At 39.3% G+C, this 18,022-nt stretch overlaps 2 protein-coding genes across 3 annotated transcripts; one reads left to right on the top strand and one right to left on the bottom strand.

Annotated features, from left to right (window-relative positions):
• Positions 1-927: 927 nt before the first annotated feature.
• On the top strand, positions 928-9,016 carry LOC105056289 (L-aspartate oxidase, chloroplastic). Its single transcript, XM_010938431.3, has 8 exons — positions 928-1,080; positions 2,692-2,835; positions 2,992-3,346; positions 6,266-6,508; positions 6,772-6,828; positions 6,986-7,066; positions 7,376-7,437; positions 7,622-9,016. The coding sequence occupies exons 2-8, from the start codon at positions 2,702-2,704 to the stop codon at positions 8,628-8,630; spliced, it is 1,941 nt and encodes a 646-aa protein (XP_010936733.3). The 5' UTR covers positions 928-1,080; positions 2,692-2,701; the 3' UTR covers positions 8,631-9,016.
• Positions 9,017-11,817: 2,801 nt separating this feature from the next.
• Positions 11,818-16,570, bottom strand: LOC105056290 (protein KINESIN LIGHT CHAIN-RELATED 2). Of its 2 annotated transcripts, none has more exons than XM_010938433.4 (3): positions 16,345-16,570; positions 13,583-15,625; positions 11,818-12,279 (listed from the first exon to the last, which is right to left on the bottom strand). In XM_010938433.4, the coding sequence occupies exons 2-3, from the start codon at positions 15,559-15,561 to the stop codon at positions 12,069-12,071; spliced, it is 2,190 nt and encodes a 729-aa protein (XP_010936735.1). In that variant the 5' UTR covers positions 15,562-15,625; positions 16,345-16,570; the 3' UTR covers positions 11,818-12,068. The 2 variants fall into 2 exon arrangements, with proteins under 2 accessions (XP_010936735.1, XP_019710152.1); XM_019854593.3 differs by having other exon boundaries at positions 13,583-15,600.
• Between the last annotated feature and the right edge of the window lie 1,452 nt (positions 16,571-18,022).

The following is an 18,022-nucleotide window of genomic DNA, read 5'->3' as shown; positions in this document are numbered from 1 at the left end:
AGCCTGGGGCGCTGTCCTGCTAATGACGTGAATTAATTCCTAGGACATGTCAGCTTTGTCAATGACGTGACAATCTCCGACGATTTGACAACTCTCCAGTTGTCTACATCATCAACGGCGGGGCCATACCACCTCCTACTATAAATCGGGGAAGGCAACAGTACTAGAGGTCGATTCGAAATCCCTGAACCCCTCCTCTCAAGCTCTCCTTCTCTCTCGTAGAGCTTCTTGTCTCTTTTTTATTGTTGCTCAATCTTCTCTCTAACTTGACCGCGGAGGATTCCCATCGAAATCTCCTCTGATCAGTGTAGATTTTTTTTTACAGATACCCATTTTCGACGATCAGATGATGAGAAAAATTGATCGCAACAACTACTACCATCAGGAGTCATGCATTCGGTCCAAAATTTTTCCGAAACCACGGCCACCCAAAGCACGCTATCTTTATATTTTGACCGGCTCCAACTCTGCTTGCAAAAAGCACGACTACATGACCGCAAATCTAGCTCCCACTTAAGACTCCAAACGTTGAACCCTGGTGGGGCCTGCCTTTACTCTAGATTCCCTAGGACCGCAGACCATGGCGACTGAGGCCGCGATGTCGTTTTAAAGGCTTCTCTTAAAGTAACAAAAATAAATAAAATAATAGCAATTCTATTGTGGGATCGCCAGCATGGTACCCAAAGACAAAACGAATCCAAGCACTCCCAGGTATCATATCCGACCCGGTGAATTGAATCAACGATATTCTCGCGCGATGTGGCACGGGATTTGGTAAGCATGGTTGGGCTCTATAGCATGGGTTTCCATATATTTAAGGAAAAAAAAAAAAGAGGGACCCAAAATAAAACGGACGGCGCGGGGTCATCGATTGGACGCACCTTGCACAAGATGTGGCGCCTCGCAATTCCCGAGCATCCTCTTCTTTTTTTTTTCCTTTTTTTTTATATGTATAAATTCCTTCGGTCGTACGAGGACTGAGGCGGCCTCCCGGGTTTCTTGGTTTCTTGTTTGTTCTCGCCTTCTTTGGTTCCTGCTCGAGAGGGTTGAGGACCGAAACAGAGGGAAAGAGTTAGAAAGGTGAGATCTTTTTTGCGCACGAATTGATATTTTTCGATGCTAGCGGTCGGTTTTTTTTCCTATTGGATTTGGTTGCAATAGGGTTCTTTTCCTTTTTTGTTTGCATCAGGATTGATCATTTTACGGGGTAAATGTCAAGTTTTTCCGTTGGGTTTGATTGGAAAGGAGGTATTTCTACCTTTTTCGACGAAGTTTTTAACACTTCTTCGTTCGATTCTGTGTCAGTTTGTCCTTATTTTGCAAACAGCTGTTTTTATTTTCGTTTTCTTTCGTTTCTTTTGTTCGATTGTGTTTGTGCACGTATTGATTATTTTATATGCTAAAGATCCAATATTTCTATTAGATCTGGGTTAGAAAGGAGGTACCCTTTTTTTCTTCCTGGTGCTTTAATGCTTATAAATTTTTTTTCCAAGAAAAACTCTTCGTTCTTTTGTTTCATTATCAGTTAGCCGAGTCATCTCTATGCTTCCTTCAAGCAGTTGTTCTTTTTTCCTTTTCTTTTAGACGTGTTTATGCCCAGATTGATCATTTTATATGGATCAAAATTTTCTATCAGAATTGGGTTGGAACGAGGTGTTCTTTGGGTTTGCGGAGTCATCTCTTTGCTTCTTTCGCAATCATTTGTTTTCTTTTTCTTTTCTCATTTTGTGCTTGCTTCCAGATTGATCATTATATATAAGGGGTCAAAATTTTCTACTTGATTTAGGATGGAAGGCCAAGCCTTTTCTTTTTTTACTTGGTTAGAATTCTAACGCTTGTCTTTTTCTTTTCTTCTCTATCATTCCTTGACATACAGTTTCTTTTCTTTTCTTTTTCGTGGTTGCGAATGGATTCATTGTTTTTGATGAGAAAGCTCATTTTTTTTTCCTTCTGGATTTGGGTTGGTAGGCTGAAGTATTTCCCTTGAAACTACTATTTCTTCCTTTCCTAAGCAGTTTGTTGAGTTATCTCTGTTCTTTATTTCGCAAACAGTTGCTTTCAATTATTGATTTGTAGGGTGCATTAAGTTGACCTGTAATTTGTCATCTTGTTGATTAAAGGAAAAGAGAGAAGGTGCCTGCTTTAACATTGGTTTGTTTGCGCTAAAACATTTTATCTTGGCTTATATGCCGTATGCCAAGCTTGGAATTTTATATTTTGGGCATGGTAGTAGGTTCAGCTAATTAGTCACCCAGACACTGAATAAAAAGAAACTTATTTCCATGTTCAGATCCTGAATACACATATTATGCATAGAAATCAAATTTTTCTTGTCTTCTGTATTTTTACTCTTCTAGATTGATAATAATTTAGAAAATATGAAGATTAAGTTAAATGATTTATTCCTTGGGATGGAAAGTTTCTATGCTTCTGGGTGCAAAATTGCACATAAAAAATGAAGAAAAGGAAGCTTTTGTTGTCCGCCCAGGTACGTATCATATCATAGAAGGATTATTATATTTCTAGGTACCTCTTGTCATAAATTCAACTTGAATTGTATCAAAACCTATCAATTTGTTTAGTGAAACCACTCAGTAGTTTTTACATGGAGTCACATAATCTCAGATGTTTTACTTGCCCATCGTGCTAGAATTTACTTCATTGTCCCTTGTTTAACTTTTGTTTGTACAGAAATAGTACAATGTCGACCAGTGTATCATATGGGAGTGTCAACTTACCAGGTGGAGCAAAGCTATATAGCACAAAAAGTTACCAGCAAACATCTGGATTATCTGGTTTGGTTTTCAAGACGAGCATGCAGATAGATTATACAAGGTATGCATATATATTTTAGAATGCTCATTCCTCAGTTTTCATGTCTTATGGAGGCCAAGGAATATCTTATTTGCTGGACCGGGTTTCTGACAGCTTTATTTAAGTCTTAAGATGTGCATCTATGCATGTAATACCTATGCTGCCTCTGTGCACCAGGTTATGTACTGCATCAAGGTTCTTAAGCGCCAAGGGAAACGGTCTTCTCCGAACCCCTTCAAGTCACAGAAATGCGTCTATTAGAGCCGTTACCATTGCATGCTTGCAGGATAGTTCTACAAAGTATTTTGACTTTGTAGTTGTTGGCAGTGGTGTTGCTGGTCTAAGGTATGCTCTAGAAGTTGCAAAACATGGATCTGTTGCTGTAATTACTAAGGCTGAGCCTCATGAGAGCAACACAAACTATGCACAAGGTGGTGTTAGTGCTGTTTTGTGCCCTTCAGATTCTGTAGAGAGTCACATGCAAGACACAATTGTTGCGGGGGCTTATTTATGTGATGAGGAGACAGTTAGGGTAAGTTCTAGTATTCTCTGTGGTTAAGTAATCTTTCTTTCATATCTTCCATATTAAAGACATTTCTCCATTGGTCTGCCTTTCTTCCTTTCAGTTGTTGCTGTTCTAATTTCTACGATATCTTGATGAAAATTGTTTTCATGATTTGGGTTTGCTCATGTTGTTGCGTTCTTAGTTGCAAATTTCGAAGCAGGGTCCTAAAACTAAGATAAGGATTGTTGCTTATGATTATTTCTTTGGTAATTTAATTCACAAAACTAAATATTCAACTTTAAACTGCCATGCCATTCCAACAGAGGGTGAGAAAGCCAAAGGAAGAAATATATGACTAAGAAAATCTTGATAATTATCCAACTTTTGATACTTTCACTTTTCTTTCCTTCTACATCTATGACCTTATTACTGCATTCAACCATTTAGATAGCTGCTTATGATTTGTTTGATGAAGAGATCTCACTTTTTATAGGTAGTGGACTCCCACTGGTATGATATAGCTGATCTCAGCCTATATTTTTCTTTGGCTGATACAAGATGGTATATCCTGATTCCCGATATATCAGCTGATACAATGTCAATATCAGCTCATATATTTCAATTGCCTTTTTGCTTTCTAAAGTAGATGATTTAATTAACTAATTCTATAATTAGCACTTATTTTTGCTAATTCTGAATTTACCACATTGGATGAAATTTCATTATCTTGGTCCAATACTATCAGCCAAGATTTTGATAATCATCGGACATCTCCATTTTTTCCTACTCACCAACCTTGGCCAAGACTATCCGAGATCTCAGTTCATTTTGGTCTCAAGTCACTCAACGAGATAACCGAGATCTTATCATCCAAAATCCTTAGTGGAAACCTTCACTTTCACCCTTCCTATAAGCCCTCTCCATTTTTCACCTAAATTATATCATGTTAGAGAGCATCACTCATTTGGCATGTGTCCTAGCCAGCCTTGCTTATCTCGCTGCAATAGGGTTATGTGGGCATTTGCTTATCAGCTTTGCTCTAGCCAACATGTGCACATTTCTTATGAAAATAAGTCAAAACATGTCTAATGACAACAGATCAAAACTTTTGCTAGCCAAAAAGAAGGGAATTCCATGTTAGCTTCTGTAAAAATCATTTTACCTTTCAAAATTATCTCTTGAGTGCATCTCTCTAATTTTGTATGTTCTTATACCACCTTCTATTGGAATGGGGACCAGCATTAATTACTGAATCAAGCATTCTGTAATCAACTACTTACGGAAAACACTCGAACATCATTTGCTGCATTTATTTGCAAAAACGTCTGATGATTCCCTTACTAGAAATTCATCATAACAAACCCTTGGAATTTGTTAGCAAATTAGCAAATCCTGAATGGCCATTAGAGATCCTTTTAAGGGTAGGGGATCCCTAGTGGGTTTGAAACATGAATCGTGGTAGTGGTTCTTGAAATCTAGACAAGACTGTTTATAATGTGCCAGAATTTCCAAGATCATTTTTCTGCCAAGAATGTAGTCTTAGGTTTGGCATGAACGGACATCAGCCTTTCTTCATTTGCTCGTGTGTATGCAGGTCTGCACACACGTGCACTTAGGCTTGTCATGAACTGATTTGCAGATGAAAGCCTTTTTTCCCATTTGCTTATGTGTGTCTATGTTTTCAGACAGTGGTTATGAAATATGTGTTGTGGGATGGTTCTCAATATCTGTTCAAGACTATTTATAACATGCCAGATTTTCCAAGATTGATTTTCTGCCAAGAATGTAGGCTTAGGTCCGGCTTGAGCTGATTTGCAGATGGCAGCCTTTTTTTCATTTGCTTATGTGTGCATGTGTTTTCATTTGCTTACATGTGCATATGTTTTCATTCGCTTGTGTGTGTGAGGGAAAGATCCCTAGTGGGTATGAAATACTAATTGCAGGGTGGTTCTTTCAATCTAGTCAAGACTATTTATAACATGCCAGTATTTCCAAGACTGTTTTTATCAAAGATTTCCAAGAATGTAGGCTTTAGGTTTGGCATGGATTAATTTGCAGATGGTAACCGTTTTTTTATTTCCTTATGTTCATGTGCATGTGCATGTGCATGTGCGTACATTCATGCATGCATGTGTGTGTGTGTGATCCCTATTGTATATAAAGTATGAGTTGCAGGGTGGTTCTTGCAATCCAGTCAAGACCACCAGAATTTCCAAGATAATTTTCTGTGAAGAACATAGCCTTAGGTTTGGAACGAACTGATTTGCAGGTCGCAGCCTTTTTTCATTTGCTTATGTGCGTTTTTGTGCATGTGCATGCATTTGAATGTGTGTGTAATGCGGAAACAAATATAAGAATGGATGTTCCTTAAAATAACAGCACAAAGCAGAAACTCTTGGAGTGTGCTGGTGCAAAAGGACTGTGAATAGAATTTTTTTTAGAAAAAAAAAAGAAGAGAAGATGCTATGTGGCGCACACGTCCTTTTTTATCAGTTCTTTTTCAGAAATGTGGGGCACATGTCCTTTTTTTTTTTTATTTTTTTTATTTTTATGTAAGGCTTATGCTATGCTTTTCAAGTTTGAGATGTAAGAGAGTGAAAAGTCCTTCAAGAATATGGCTTAGCAATAGACATCCTTACAGGTTTAGATATGTATCTGCTTGGCACATATGTATATAAGGGAGAATGAACTAATGTCTTTTCACGAGCACTTTTACTTGGTTTTAGAATGTCCTGCCTGCAAAACAATGTACACAGGTGCTTTAAATATTTTCCTGTAGAGTTTGAGCTCTACAGCTTTATTAATGTAAATACGCATATAATATTCCTTCAACCTTACAATTTGATATTTGATTGCATTGTTATCTGTTATGGTGTATTCAAATGGATTTAGTTATCTGTATGCTGCATACCAATTAATTCATACTTTTTCAACTGTCCCTTGCAGGTAGTGTGCACAGAAGGTCCAGATCGAGTTAAAGAACTAATTGCATTTGGTGCATCTTTTGATCATGGCGAAGATGGAAAATTACATCTTGCAAGGGAAGGAGGACATTCTCATAATAGAATTGTCCATGCTGCTGATATGACTGGCAGAGAGATCGAAAGGGCATTACTAAAGGCTGTTGATGATGATCCTAACATTATTGTGTTTGGGCACCACTTTGTCATAGACTTACTGACTTCTCAGGTGATTTTTACCATTAGTTCTTTTTCACCTGATTAAATTTTTGTTTTCTTGGTGCTTTTGTTTATTGTATGCAAATATTTGATTGGATTATTCTTCATAAATGAGGAAGTGGAAGTATAATTTTCTTGGCCAAAAACATGGAAGCAAGGCAACATGAGAGAAGCATATATAGCTGATAAATTAATTTATTGGGCATTGAAGAAGAAAACGAAGTTAGATGATATATTGAAATCACTAAGCCATTTTACTTCATGATCTCGCAGGATGATGATGAAATATATTGCCATGGTGTGGATGCTCTGAATGCGGAAACTCAACAGGTTGTCTGCCTGATGCTGTTCCAAACCTCTGATCTCATGATATTCCCCTCCCTTTTAGCTGTATTCCAGTTGCCTGCAGTGTCTTTTTAAATGATGGAAGACATCTTTTCTGGATTTTTTATTTTATTTTTTTTTTTTTTTTTGTGGCAATTTCCAGGTTGTTCGTTTCATCTCAAAGGTGACGCTGCTTGCATCTGGAGGAGCTGGACATATTTATCCCACAACCACAAATCCGCCGGTATGTTTAGCTACCTAACGTTGATGGTGCAGACTGGTTGACCACTGGTTTCCATTACAGGTTTTTTCTATTGGTTTTCGATATTTACATTGCAGACATGCCAGTGATTGTTGTCAATCACTAGTTTTCAAAGACATGTTTTCGAAGAATCTGATACCTGGTACTCCTGTTAAAAAAAATTATTGTCCAGGAAGCAGCAATGCAACTGGATCAAGTGTCTTTGCTTCTTAGTTAAATGTAAACATTGAAAGAAAAATATTTGCGATGATTTCTCTGCTTTCCTCTAATTAATCTTGAATACATATACAGGTGGCTACTGGAGATGGAATTGCAATGGCTCATCGTGCTCAGGCTGTGATTTCTAACATGGAGTGAGTATATTTCTTTAAAGTAGTAGGTGCCTATTCTTTGCATGTTACATAACTAAAATACATGAACTATGTATAGCTTGATGCACAGTTTCTCAACTTTCAGAGTGCAGAACCATTTTTATTCTTTAATCAGATCAATCCATGAAAAATCAACATCCTAACATGTTCCCTTTTCTACCTCAAGATTTGTGCAGTTCCACCCAACAGCACTGGCTGATGAAGGCCTCCCAATCAAGCCAACCAAAAGACGGGAGAATGCATTTCTGATCACTGAAGCAGTCAGAGGAGATGGTGGCATCCTTTATAACCAGTCTATGCAGAGGTTTATGCCATTGTATGATGAACGAGCGGAACTAGCTCCAAGGGATGTGGTTGCAAGAAGTATAGATGATCAACTGAAAAAACGTGGAGAGATGTTTGTGTTACTGGACATAAGCCAGAAGCCAAGAGAGCAAATTCTCTCACACTTCCCCAATATTGCTGCAGAGTGTCTCCGACACGGGCTGGACATAACCCGCTCACCAATACCTGTAGTCCCTGCAGCTCACTACATGTGTGGTGGTGTCCGAGCTGGGCTACAGGGAGAAACAAATGTCAAAGGTCTATATGTAGCTGGTGAGGTAGCATGCACCGGTTTGCATGGGGCTAATCGGCTTGCTAGCAACTCTTTGCTTGAAGCACTGGTCTTTGCCCGCCGTGCAGTGCAGCCCTCAATAGACCACATGGCTCGCTCAACCGTTGATATCCCTGCTTCGACCATGTGGGCACGTCCGATTCTTCCGTTGTCTCTCGGCAATAACATTGTGGAGGAGATTATACAGAGGACGAAGGATATTAGGACGGAGCTGCAGTCTATTATGTGGGAGTATGTTGGGATAGTGAGGTCAACGAGCCGGTTGAAGACTGCAGAGTGGAAGATTGGGGATTTGGAGTTAGAATGGGAGGAGTTTTTGTTCACCAGAGGGTGGAAACCCACAATGGTTGGACTTGAAGCTTGTGAGATGAGGAACTTGTTCTGCTGCGCAAAACTGGTTGTGAACAGTGCACTTGCGAGGCAAGAAAGTAGGGGTCTACATTTTACCGAGGACTTCCCTTATTTGGAGGAGAGCAAGAGGAAACCAACAATTATCTTTCCAACTTCACTTAAGTTGACTTGGAGTTCACAGCAGGTGCACAGGCAACCACTTTGTTGAAATATTGTTCTTCGCTCTGTTTTGTCATCTCATAATTGAAATACCGATACAAGCTAGTAGAATACTCCTCTCCAGTTAGAGCAGAAGGTTAATTCCAAAGTTTAAATTCACAACGATCCAGGTCTAGGCATCCCATGGTACATGAAGACCTTGTGTTTTATAGAAAATGTTGCTGCAATGCTGTACATCATATCTTTTTCCATTAATTTTACACTTCGATTCTATGGAAGTAGTTCAATTACACCTTTTCAGTATATGCATTTATAGAAACTGGGCTGGGGCAACCAAAATGATGTGCTGGGTTACTGTATATGTATCAAACAGTCCCCTGGATAGCATAAACAATCTCTTGTTTGGATGCAATATAAATATATACATTCATACTATATATACATGTATATAAGTACACACGTGTGTGTGTGTGTCTGATCATTGAACTAACATCATCAAGCTTTTTTTTTTTTTTTTCTAATGATATATCTGACGATCAGAATGATGTATCGTGACCAGTAGATATTGGGGCTGGGTAGCGTATCTTTAAGAGTCCAGGCATCACTGGTTTATCCTGGATGGCTCTTTTCCCTCGTACTCAACAAAAGATGGGGAAAAAAGAAGGGCAAATAATAGCGATCCACTTCTGAGGTTGATATCACGCAAGATGTAAATGATATTGATATTCCCAAATAATGGATTCTTCTGTTATCATTATTTATTGTTATAATGATATTAAGAGCCATCATTTGCACCATTTTATCTAGAATCCTCTTTAGAAATAAAAATGATTCCTGCCATGATATTAAAGAGGAAATATCACAGTTACTTTGCTATCATAATTGTCGATGGATGGTAAAGAGGAAACGTTGGAGTTTTTTGCTTGAATCATTGTTAGTTGTATTAAAAGAAATGCATTTTTACTTGTGGCACAGAAATTTAAATTTGATACCATCATTTTATTGATACGGACAGGGACAATGACAAATAAGAATCATTAATTTTGTTGTATATTGGTCCTTGAAATGAATTTGTAGCCAGATGATGGTGGTTTAAATTCAAACATAGGATATAGGCTCAGAGACCACTACAATGGCTATATGTGATAAGAAATATTACCCATCTATTAAAATTGTGTTTGGTATTTTGCTACACTAATAATAATTTAATATTAATTATTGTGTTTGATATACGTAGATAATGTTGCAGTAAAATTATTGAAAATCTTGATTGATATGTTTGATATGGCAAACAGATTACTGGTAATGTGACATCAAATTTTTAAAATATTTTTAAATTAAATTTATTTAAAATCATATTCCATATTCAAATTTTTTAAAATAAAAAATAAAAAATATTATATATTATAATATATAATATATTATTATATTATTAACTGTGTACCGTCGTGTTTCAATTTAGCAAAACCTTGGACAGGATAGTCCTAGTGAGGAGTCACAGGACTGATTGAGTTGAGCACGACTCGGATGATCTGATCAGGGTTGACAGTTTAATCCTGAGTCATCCTATACACAGGGGTCAAAAGGGATGAATTATTCGACCTATCCGGATGTCGGGTATCATTGCTAGATGGTCACTTCGATTAGTATAGGAATTGATTCCTGTGCTACCGGCTATAAAATATATATACAATATATTATATTATTATTTTTATTATTTTTATTTTTATTTTATTATATTATTTTTATTATATAAATTTATTAAAAACCACTCCAAATTTTCAGACAGCCACGCACAGTCGTCGGAAGGAGAGGAGGAGAAGGGGGATACAGCGGCAGGAAGAATCGCAGGACTCATTTTCTTTTAGTCCCTATTTTTTTTTCTTTTTTGGGGATCTAGATCCAAACCATAGGCCGCTCACCACCGGCTGTTCCTGATCCTCGTCGGAGCAAGATCCCATCGAAGAGAGATCAAGTCGGTGAGAAGAAACAAAGAAGAAGAAGGGCATGAAAGATCCGTCCCTCTTCTTCCGACCACCACGCATGGCCATTCGGGTAGGAGGTGGCGATCCCGACGAGACAGAGGTCCTTCGTTTCTAGTCTCTCTTTCCCGTCATCCAGCACATCGTCGCTACATCTCTTTCTCTCCTAGCGCAATCGTTCCGCACGATGCCGCCTGCGGCGACCGGCGGACTGTGCCCTTTCTTCTTTTTCTTCTGTGTGGCATTGATTGGCATGATGTCGATTGCGGTGATGAAATATTACCTCTTTTATACGCATCAGCGATGGATGGATGGGGATCGACAGCGATATGCTGACGGTCATACTTCCGGGTGGCCGCCAGTCAGATTTGGTGGTGGAAGAGGTGCCAGTTTGGCCCTCTTTCCTGCCGTCGGAGCAATAGTTGGGGAGGTTGGGGGGGGAGGCACGAGTTTTCCGATGGATGGTACCGTACAGGAAGAGATGGCTATTCAGATTATATATAGATTATCAGATAATCCAGATTATCAATCCAAAAAATATACAAAACGTGATAATCTGATAAAATTTTTTTAAATTATCAGTAATCTAGATAGATTGTCAGCTACCAAATGCAACCTAAATGTCCGTATGAAACTTGATGAGTTCCAACCTTTCCAGAAGAGCTTCGGACTAAATCATGTTCCTCTCGTGAGCTTCTGTCGATTGGGCACCAACGATGATTGCTAATTATGAAGGTGGACGCAGTCTTCCAATTTGCCATTTGAATGCTGTGTCATATATGGAAGATCAAGATTTCAACCGATTGCAGCTTATCTCGTCATAATATGAAAGACCATACTTTAAATTTATTTACCATGAGGACATTGCCCAAGTGGTTGGTGCACATCTCCATTTGTGGCTGCCATGGCTTTTGAATTCCTTGCAAATGCTTTGGAACCTTCTGATTATTAAGCATGATGTATATCCATCACCTAAATAAAACTTATCAATGTTCTATCCTCAGAGCAGATTTCTTCTTTCCTCTTTCATTTCTATATGTTCAATTTAAAAATCTAACCTATTTCTTTGACCAGAAATATTCAGAGAGAGAGAGAGAGAGAGAGAGTATTATGTTATTTCTTAAATTCTTGGACTTTTTATGAATGAATTTTTATAACTTGACTTTATGTGACCCATGCATTATGATAAAGCAAGAGTAATCTTCATGCCATTAGTGCAGTATCCAAAATTGCCTATTAGGTCTTAGATACAAGTTACCACGAAAGAAAAATAGTATTCTACTTGTAACATGGTAAATATACAACTTAAAATCCCTTTTGGCATCAACACAATTGATGTTAACTGGCTATGGAATTTCATGAATTCTCTGAACAATTGCGAATCAATAGCATAATCTATATAAGAATAATTATACAAACAAAAGCTTGTAAGATTGAGCCCTTCCATCCTTATTTACTCATTCCCAACTACAAGCAATCAATACAGCACAGATCATAATGGACAATCATATTGCAATGGCATCCTCCTTTTTAATATTCTGGTTGGTGTCAAGGAGAGTTTCCAGTGACCTGGCTTTCCTGTTTCTGACCCTGCCAGCTTCCTTTAACAACTCAGCCAACCTCCTCTTCTCATCATCGACATCTGGGTTGGCTGTCCCCAGCTTCTCCTCCCTAATCCCAACAACATATTCCAAGATCTCAATGGCCTCACCCAATCTGCATCAAAGACAAAGCACCAATACCAATTACCAATGAAGTAACGGTAATATCAAAGCTGGTGTAATGGATACTAATAGCATCTGAAAGCAAGGGGTGAACAGGAGACCCTTAACCTTACACAATTTAGAAAAGGAGAAAGGAAAAATGGCTTGCCATGTGAAGTGCATGATTGCTTCTATAAGACTATTATATAAGGTATGGAGGTCATATTAAAAAGCTTTAGCTCACTTCTTTTACAAGGCTATTATGTGAATTAGGTGGCAAAGCATCTTATAATTCCACAACCTAGATCAGAAGAAGTATATAACCATTTCCATAAAGCTGCACGCCACATGGCTTACTGGTAATGGGAATCTTCCAAGCAAACAATAACAAAGCACACCCAAGAGGGAAAGTAAAAGAAACCATAAACTAATCAGAATCATACTTTATTGTATGGAAAAAGGCAAATTCAAAAAGCAAAAGAGAACAAAAGACATAACATTTTAATAGTGATTGCACTTATAAGAAGGTCCAACTTTATGAGATGTGGAAACAAATCATGACAATAACATGATTGCCCAGCTTCAGCTTGGTTTCAGATGCAAAGCCAGCACCTGCAGCGACTGCAGAAATACCTAAAAGAGAGATGATTGACAACTAGTCTAAGCCAAAAACCTGCTCTCTTTTTTTTTTCTGAGTATATATCATAATGAAAAGCCAATTAGGTTAAAGTAAAGTACCAAGCATCCATGCACAAAAAAAGTTGACCTATAATGCAAGTGGCCCATAACACACTATAATGGGTCATGTGTTGTTCAAGTAACAGCAACCCATAAGTCTAGCCTTGATGTTCTTCTATAAGAAAGCTAGTAAAGAGTGTAAGCTGGTATGCAGTCACTATCACGAGCCTTGACAACTTCAACCATCCTTAAACAACAGGTCTTACGCCATATAGATGGGCCACCTTTACAGAAGGAAGAGTGATCTTTAAGGTTATCTTCCAACCTGATGCCAGACCTCTGAACTAGTGGCAAATTATTAGTATGGTAACTTTCCGCAATAGAGAGGTCTGCCATGAAAAATAGAAGCTATTGGCAATGTAGAAAATCTAATTCAAGTTCATGTGACCAAGAGGTTTTGGTATAGGGAATAACATTCATCGCTAAACACAAAATAAATGCCGATGAGCTAAATTTAAACGAGATTCCAGCACACAAGCAGTGAAAGCTAATACGAAAAAAAAAAAAGGAAAAAAAAAGTGATGACTGGGAACAAATTACAGGGAAAACAAAATGCAGAACCATTTAAGAGTTTATACCTTCCCATCGCGTCATAGGTTCCTGCAAGATTGCTGCATACCCCAAGAGTATCTTGATGATATGGTCCATACTCCTGTTCAAGAATACTTCTGGCTTCCTCAAACAGCTCTGCAGCCTCATTAATTGCATACCGCTGCACACATGCTAGCCCCATCTGGTTCAGAGCAATGCCAAAGAAAGCAGACTTCTTCTCCCCACATGCCCGAAGCTTGGTGATCGCATTCTTAAAGGAAGCATAAGACTCCCCATAGTTCCCAATGATATAATACAGCACCCCCATCTGTGCTTCAATTCCAGCAATCGTGCTTTGTTGGCCAACAGAGTTATCATACATCTTTAAGGCTTTCTGAAGTAACTTCAGAGCCTGCTCATGCTCGTTCATCGATTCATATATAGCAGAAACATCAGTGAGGCCACTAGCAATTTCCTCAGCAGAGGTCCCTGGAATAGGCTTGCCATAGATTCGAAGGGCATTTTCACAATATGACTTCGATTCCCTGAGCTTCCCTGTCTTGTTGTACAAATCAGCAAGACGCACAAAGACAGAAGCTACAGTTGGATGATTCTCCCCTTTGGTCGATTTGAAGACAGTGAGTGCTTTTTGGTATGCAAAAACAGCCTCATCATATCGACACAAGGAGAGATAGATGTCTCCAATGCTGCAATCCACTGAAGCTACATCTGTTTCCTGGCCATTGGCCGCCATAGCCATGCTTGCTAAAACAAGATGCTCAAGAGCAATTTCATGCTCTCCCTTGGTATCACAAATGAGACCCATGAGCCTCCGGTCTGCTGTTTCTTCAAGAGAAGCCGGTGCACCATTCTCCCTATGGATGTCAAGGGCCGTCTGGCACAACTTCTCTGCTTCATCAAATTGCAGAGCCTGTACATGTGCTTCGGCTATGTAGCGGCAGGTCTCACCAACCCTTGGGTCCATATCACCCAAGACCTGCTTCTGGATTTGCAACCCGGTTGTGTAGCACTGTATTGAGTTCTCAAGCTGACCTAACATGGCATAAGTATCTCCCAATTGCATATAACCAGAAAATTTGGCAAGGGCATGGTCCTGGCCTTCTTCAAGGACAGGGATCTCTATCGAATGCTGAAGCACAGGTACAGCCTCAGCATACCGTCCCAAATTGCAGTAAATTGCCGCAATAACATGAAGACTCATCACTAAGTCCAAACTGCGCTTCCCAGCAGCACATTTCTCAAATGATTTTGCTGCTCGAAGGGCGTACTTCAGAGCCCTTCGTGGGTTATCAGAAGCAATCAAATCCCTTGCATGTTTAAGAAGGAAAGGCCCGAGATCTGGGTTGTCCAACCCTGCTTCAGATGGATCATCAGTTCCATTTTGTGTCTTTGCCTCTCCTGGTGAATAATTCTTGAGTTTCTTAATGCGGCCAGCTCTACTGGTTGGCTTGGTTACACTTTTATCACCTTTATCTGGGGAGCCGCCTTTGTGCTTCGGACTGGATTTCAGGGATGCATCTGACTCCACTTGTGATCGAGAAGGCTTCTTAGATTTATTTGATGATTCGGAAGACATGAGAAAAGATTGCACCCTGACTGTGTTCTCATGTTTCTTGTCAGCCGACCCATTTTCCATTCCGGTGACCACATTAGCAACACCTGCATCCTCCTCCTCTACCATTACTCTAATAGCTTCCATCTCCCCACCAACAAGATGGCGCAGCTCTGAATCGATCCTTGATTCCTCACCATCAGATCCAAAGCTCTGCCGAGATAATGACCCGTCGCTGGAGCTCGCCATCTCACAAACATTATCATACAACTGCTCGATTGAGGGCTCCACACAACTCTCAACAGGGAGGTCCAGGGCCTCGCTTGGTGCACTCATAAGGCTTGGAGAAGCCCGAGGAGATTTTGGTGTAGATAAATTCTCTTTAATTTGTGACGAATTCAACTCATTGGATGCCTCATTCGCATCAAGTCCATCCAGTAGAATTCCAGGCATTGCAGGAGAAATTGAAGAAACCAATTAAAGAATTCAAACCTGGCAAATGGAAAAATTCTGCTAACTGCCAAGCATAGAATAACAAAAATTCAATCTTTTGTGGGAGGAGAAACAGAACAACTAATAGTTCATTCATGAAACTTCATTCTAAACCAATTTTTTGAAAAAAGAAGCGGGCAGCAAAATTCTCATCCTCTGCTCACAGAACAAATCCTTACCAAAAAAAAACACAACCTGACAATACAATAACAAACACAACCCAATGAAAAGAGACACTACTGAAGATCTATATAAACAAAAATATAAAAAAGATTCACATTAAACAAGGAAATTGTACAGAAAAGTTGGATCTTTTATTATGAGAATAGATCAAACCACTCCAATATCAATCCATATCCACAAAGCTCTAATCTTTTGATAAATGAACAAATAAAAAGCAGAAAAAAGATCAATTCTTTCTCAGCACAACCAACTAGAAGAACACAACAGAGCTAAAAAAATGCGTCAATCTCTCCACCCAAACCCACAGACGCAAAATTCATCAACTTCTCCTCGGATCTTGTAGGTTCCACCCATACACAGAACCTCCCATCCCTTACACCAAACTGACAAAATGCGAAACCATAAAAAGCTCAAAGATTCACTCTAAAAAGAAAAAAACCAGCCAAATTTCAGACCCACCAATCCTATCATCCGATTCACCAGCTCACCCGATCCAAAAACGAACCAAAAACTACAAAGGCAAAAAAGAAAATAAAATCCAGAGAGAGAAAGAGGTCGTACCCTAAAACCCCGCCATTAGAGGAAGCTTCGCAGATTTTCGCCCTTTCTGTAGAAATCTCAAAGAGAGAGAAACCACGGAGAGCGGAATTCTAGGCTCTCTCACATATAATATAACGTAAGGGAGCCAAATCGGAATTCACAACTAAAATAATGGAAAATTAATTATTCCATTCTAATAAAAAAATTAACAAGATTCGAGTAGTGGAATATTTTTTCTCATGAAGCAAAGCAGAACCTCCGGTACCACCAAATCTAATTAATCCGTTATTTTCGACGTAAATGACGGATTTGCCCTTGGTGACCAGGTGATGAACGGCTGTGATTCATGAGTTGGTTTGCGGGTTTACGAAAATGGATATGAAGATATTTGAAATGACGGATGGATCCCCTAAGAGCGGACGAAGGGAAAATCCCAAAAGTCTAGGGTTGGTGGCACGAATTGGCGAACCACCAGAGGGGAACAAAAAGAGGATAGCGTCCCATCACCTCCCTTCCCCATGAGCTGGGTACACCATTCCTCAATAAAGACTTTTATCCTGTTACATTGGCCTTTTGCTTCCGTAATAACCGCTATTTACTGTTACAGTATTGGTAACAGTCCGTTACTATTCGATCTAATCCAGATCAATACCATCTTCCAATTAAATATACTTATCCAATTGCTGCCATCTTCTTTTCGATGGACAATGATGGATACCGGCATGAAAAAAACAGATATAAAGACGGACTCCAACTACTAACTTGCACTGCAATGTTAAAATGGTCTCTGCCTCATCTAATCTTCGGCTCTCTTTATATAATGTAATAGTAATTGTAATGGTTATTAGTAGTAGTGGTTATAATGACCATTAGTCTACTGACATGCAAGACTTTCCTTTGTTATCTCATGCTCTGATGTTGGAGCACATTTGTTATATCAGCAATATATGTTTCATTAAAAAATAATTTTAAACGTCGGTTAAGAGAGTTAATCAAGTTGGTGATAGCTGACTTGGAAACTCTACAATTAATCGACCCATTATGGTTGGCAGCAAAGCTGCAAGTTGGACCAATGCTCTCTTGCCACGTGTTAGAGTATTGTCCATGCACGTATAAGCTACGGTAACATTGCATTGCTCGTTTTCATTGGTATAGTCACGATCTCTCATTTGATAAAATTATACGCATGAATAAGACATCAATAGGTACAAAGCGAGGGTGTTTTACTATTTTAGTGCAAATTGCGAGGGCCCCTACATGGGTGGAGGTGAGGTCACGGGGCGGTGATGGGAGACGTGGAATTGGGCGGGAGGTCCCGATCGGGGCCGCCCCAACGCGCTTGTAACTTGGAAAGATAGTGGCTGCCCAGCTGTTTCCGGTGGTCCTTCTCATCCGGTCGGCCGTTGACGGTGGACCCGTCTTTAAAAAACCATCTACGGCTGTGATCCGAAGGTTGAATACTCCGTACCAAAGCGAAGTCGCCTTCGTTTTTGTGGCGGGCTCGCAAATCTGCTGTTACCCAGGAACAATATAACTTACCAAGCCTTCAGGATACGACAAATTAACACGTGATCTATCTACAGCTCACAAGTCACAAATCTGTCCAATTGATCATGTGATGGAACTAGTTCAATAACATGTACCGGAGGAGCTGCTGAAACGATCCGGAAAGGAGCGAGTTGCAACGAAGTAGAGTGCT

The sequence above is a fragment of the Elaeis guineensis genome, chromosome 13 (genome assembly GCF_000442705.2).
Source record: "Elaeis guineensis isolate ETL-2024a chromosome 13, EG11, whole genome shotgun sequence".
NCBI lineage: Eukaryota > Viridiplantae > Streptophyta > Magnoliopsida > Arecales > Arecaceae > Elaeis > Elaeis guineensis.
This window is presented reverse-complemented; position numbering and strand designations above follow the sequence as displayed.

Excerpts from the sequence above, each read along its gene's own strand:
- LOC105056289 (XM_010938431.3), top strand. The coding sequence starts at position 2,702 with ATGTCGACCAGTGTATCATATGGGAGTGTCAACTTACCAGGTGGAGCA. Across the intron at positions 7,067-7,375 it reads CCACAACCACAAATCCGCCG|GTGGCTACTGGAGATGGAAT; the intron begins GTATGTTTAGCT and ends ATACATATACAG. Across the intron at positions 7,438-7,621 it reads GCTGTGATTTCTAACATGGA|ATTTGTGCAGTTCCACCCAA; the intron begins GTGAGTATATTT and ends TTCTACCTCAAG.
- LOC105056290 (XM_010938433.4), bottom strand. The coding sequence starts at position 15,561 with ATGCCTGGAATTCTACTGGATGGACTTGATGCGAATGAGGCATCCAAT. Across the intron at positions 12,280-13,582 it reads ACCTATGACGCGATGGGAAG|ATTGGGTGAGGCCATTGAGA; the intron begins GTATAAACTCTT and ends TCTTTGATGCAG.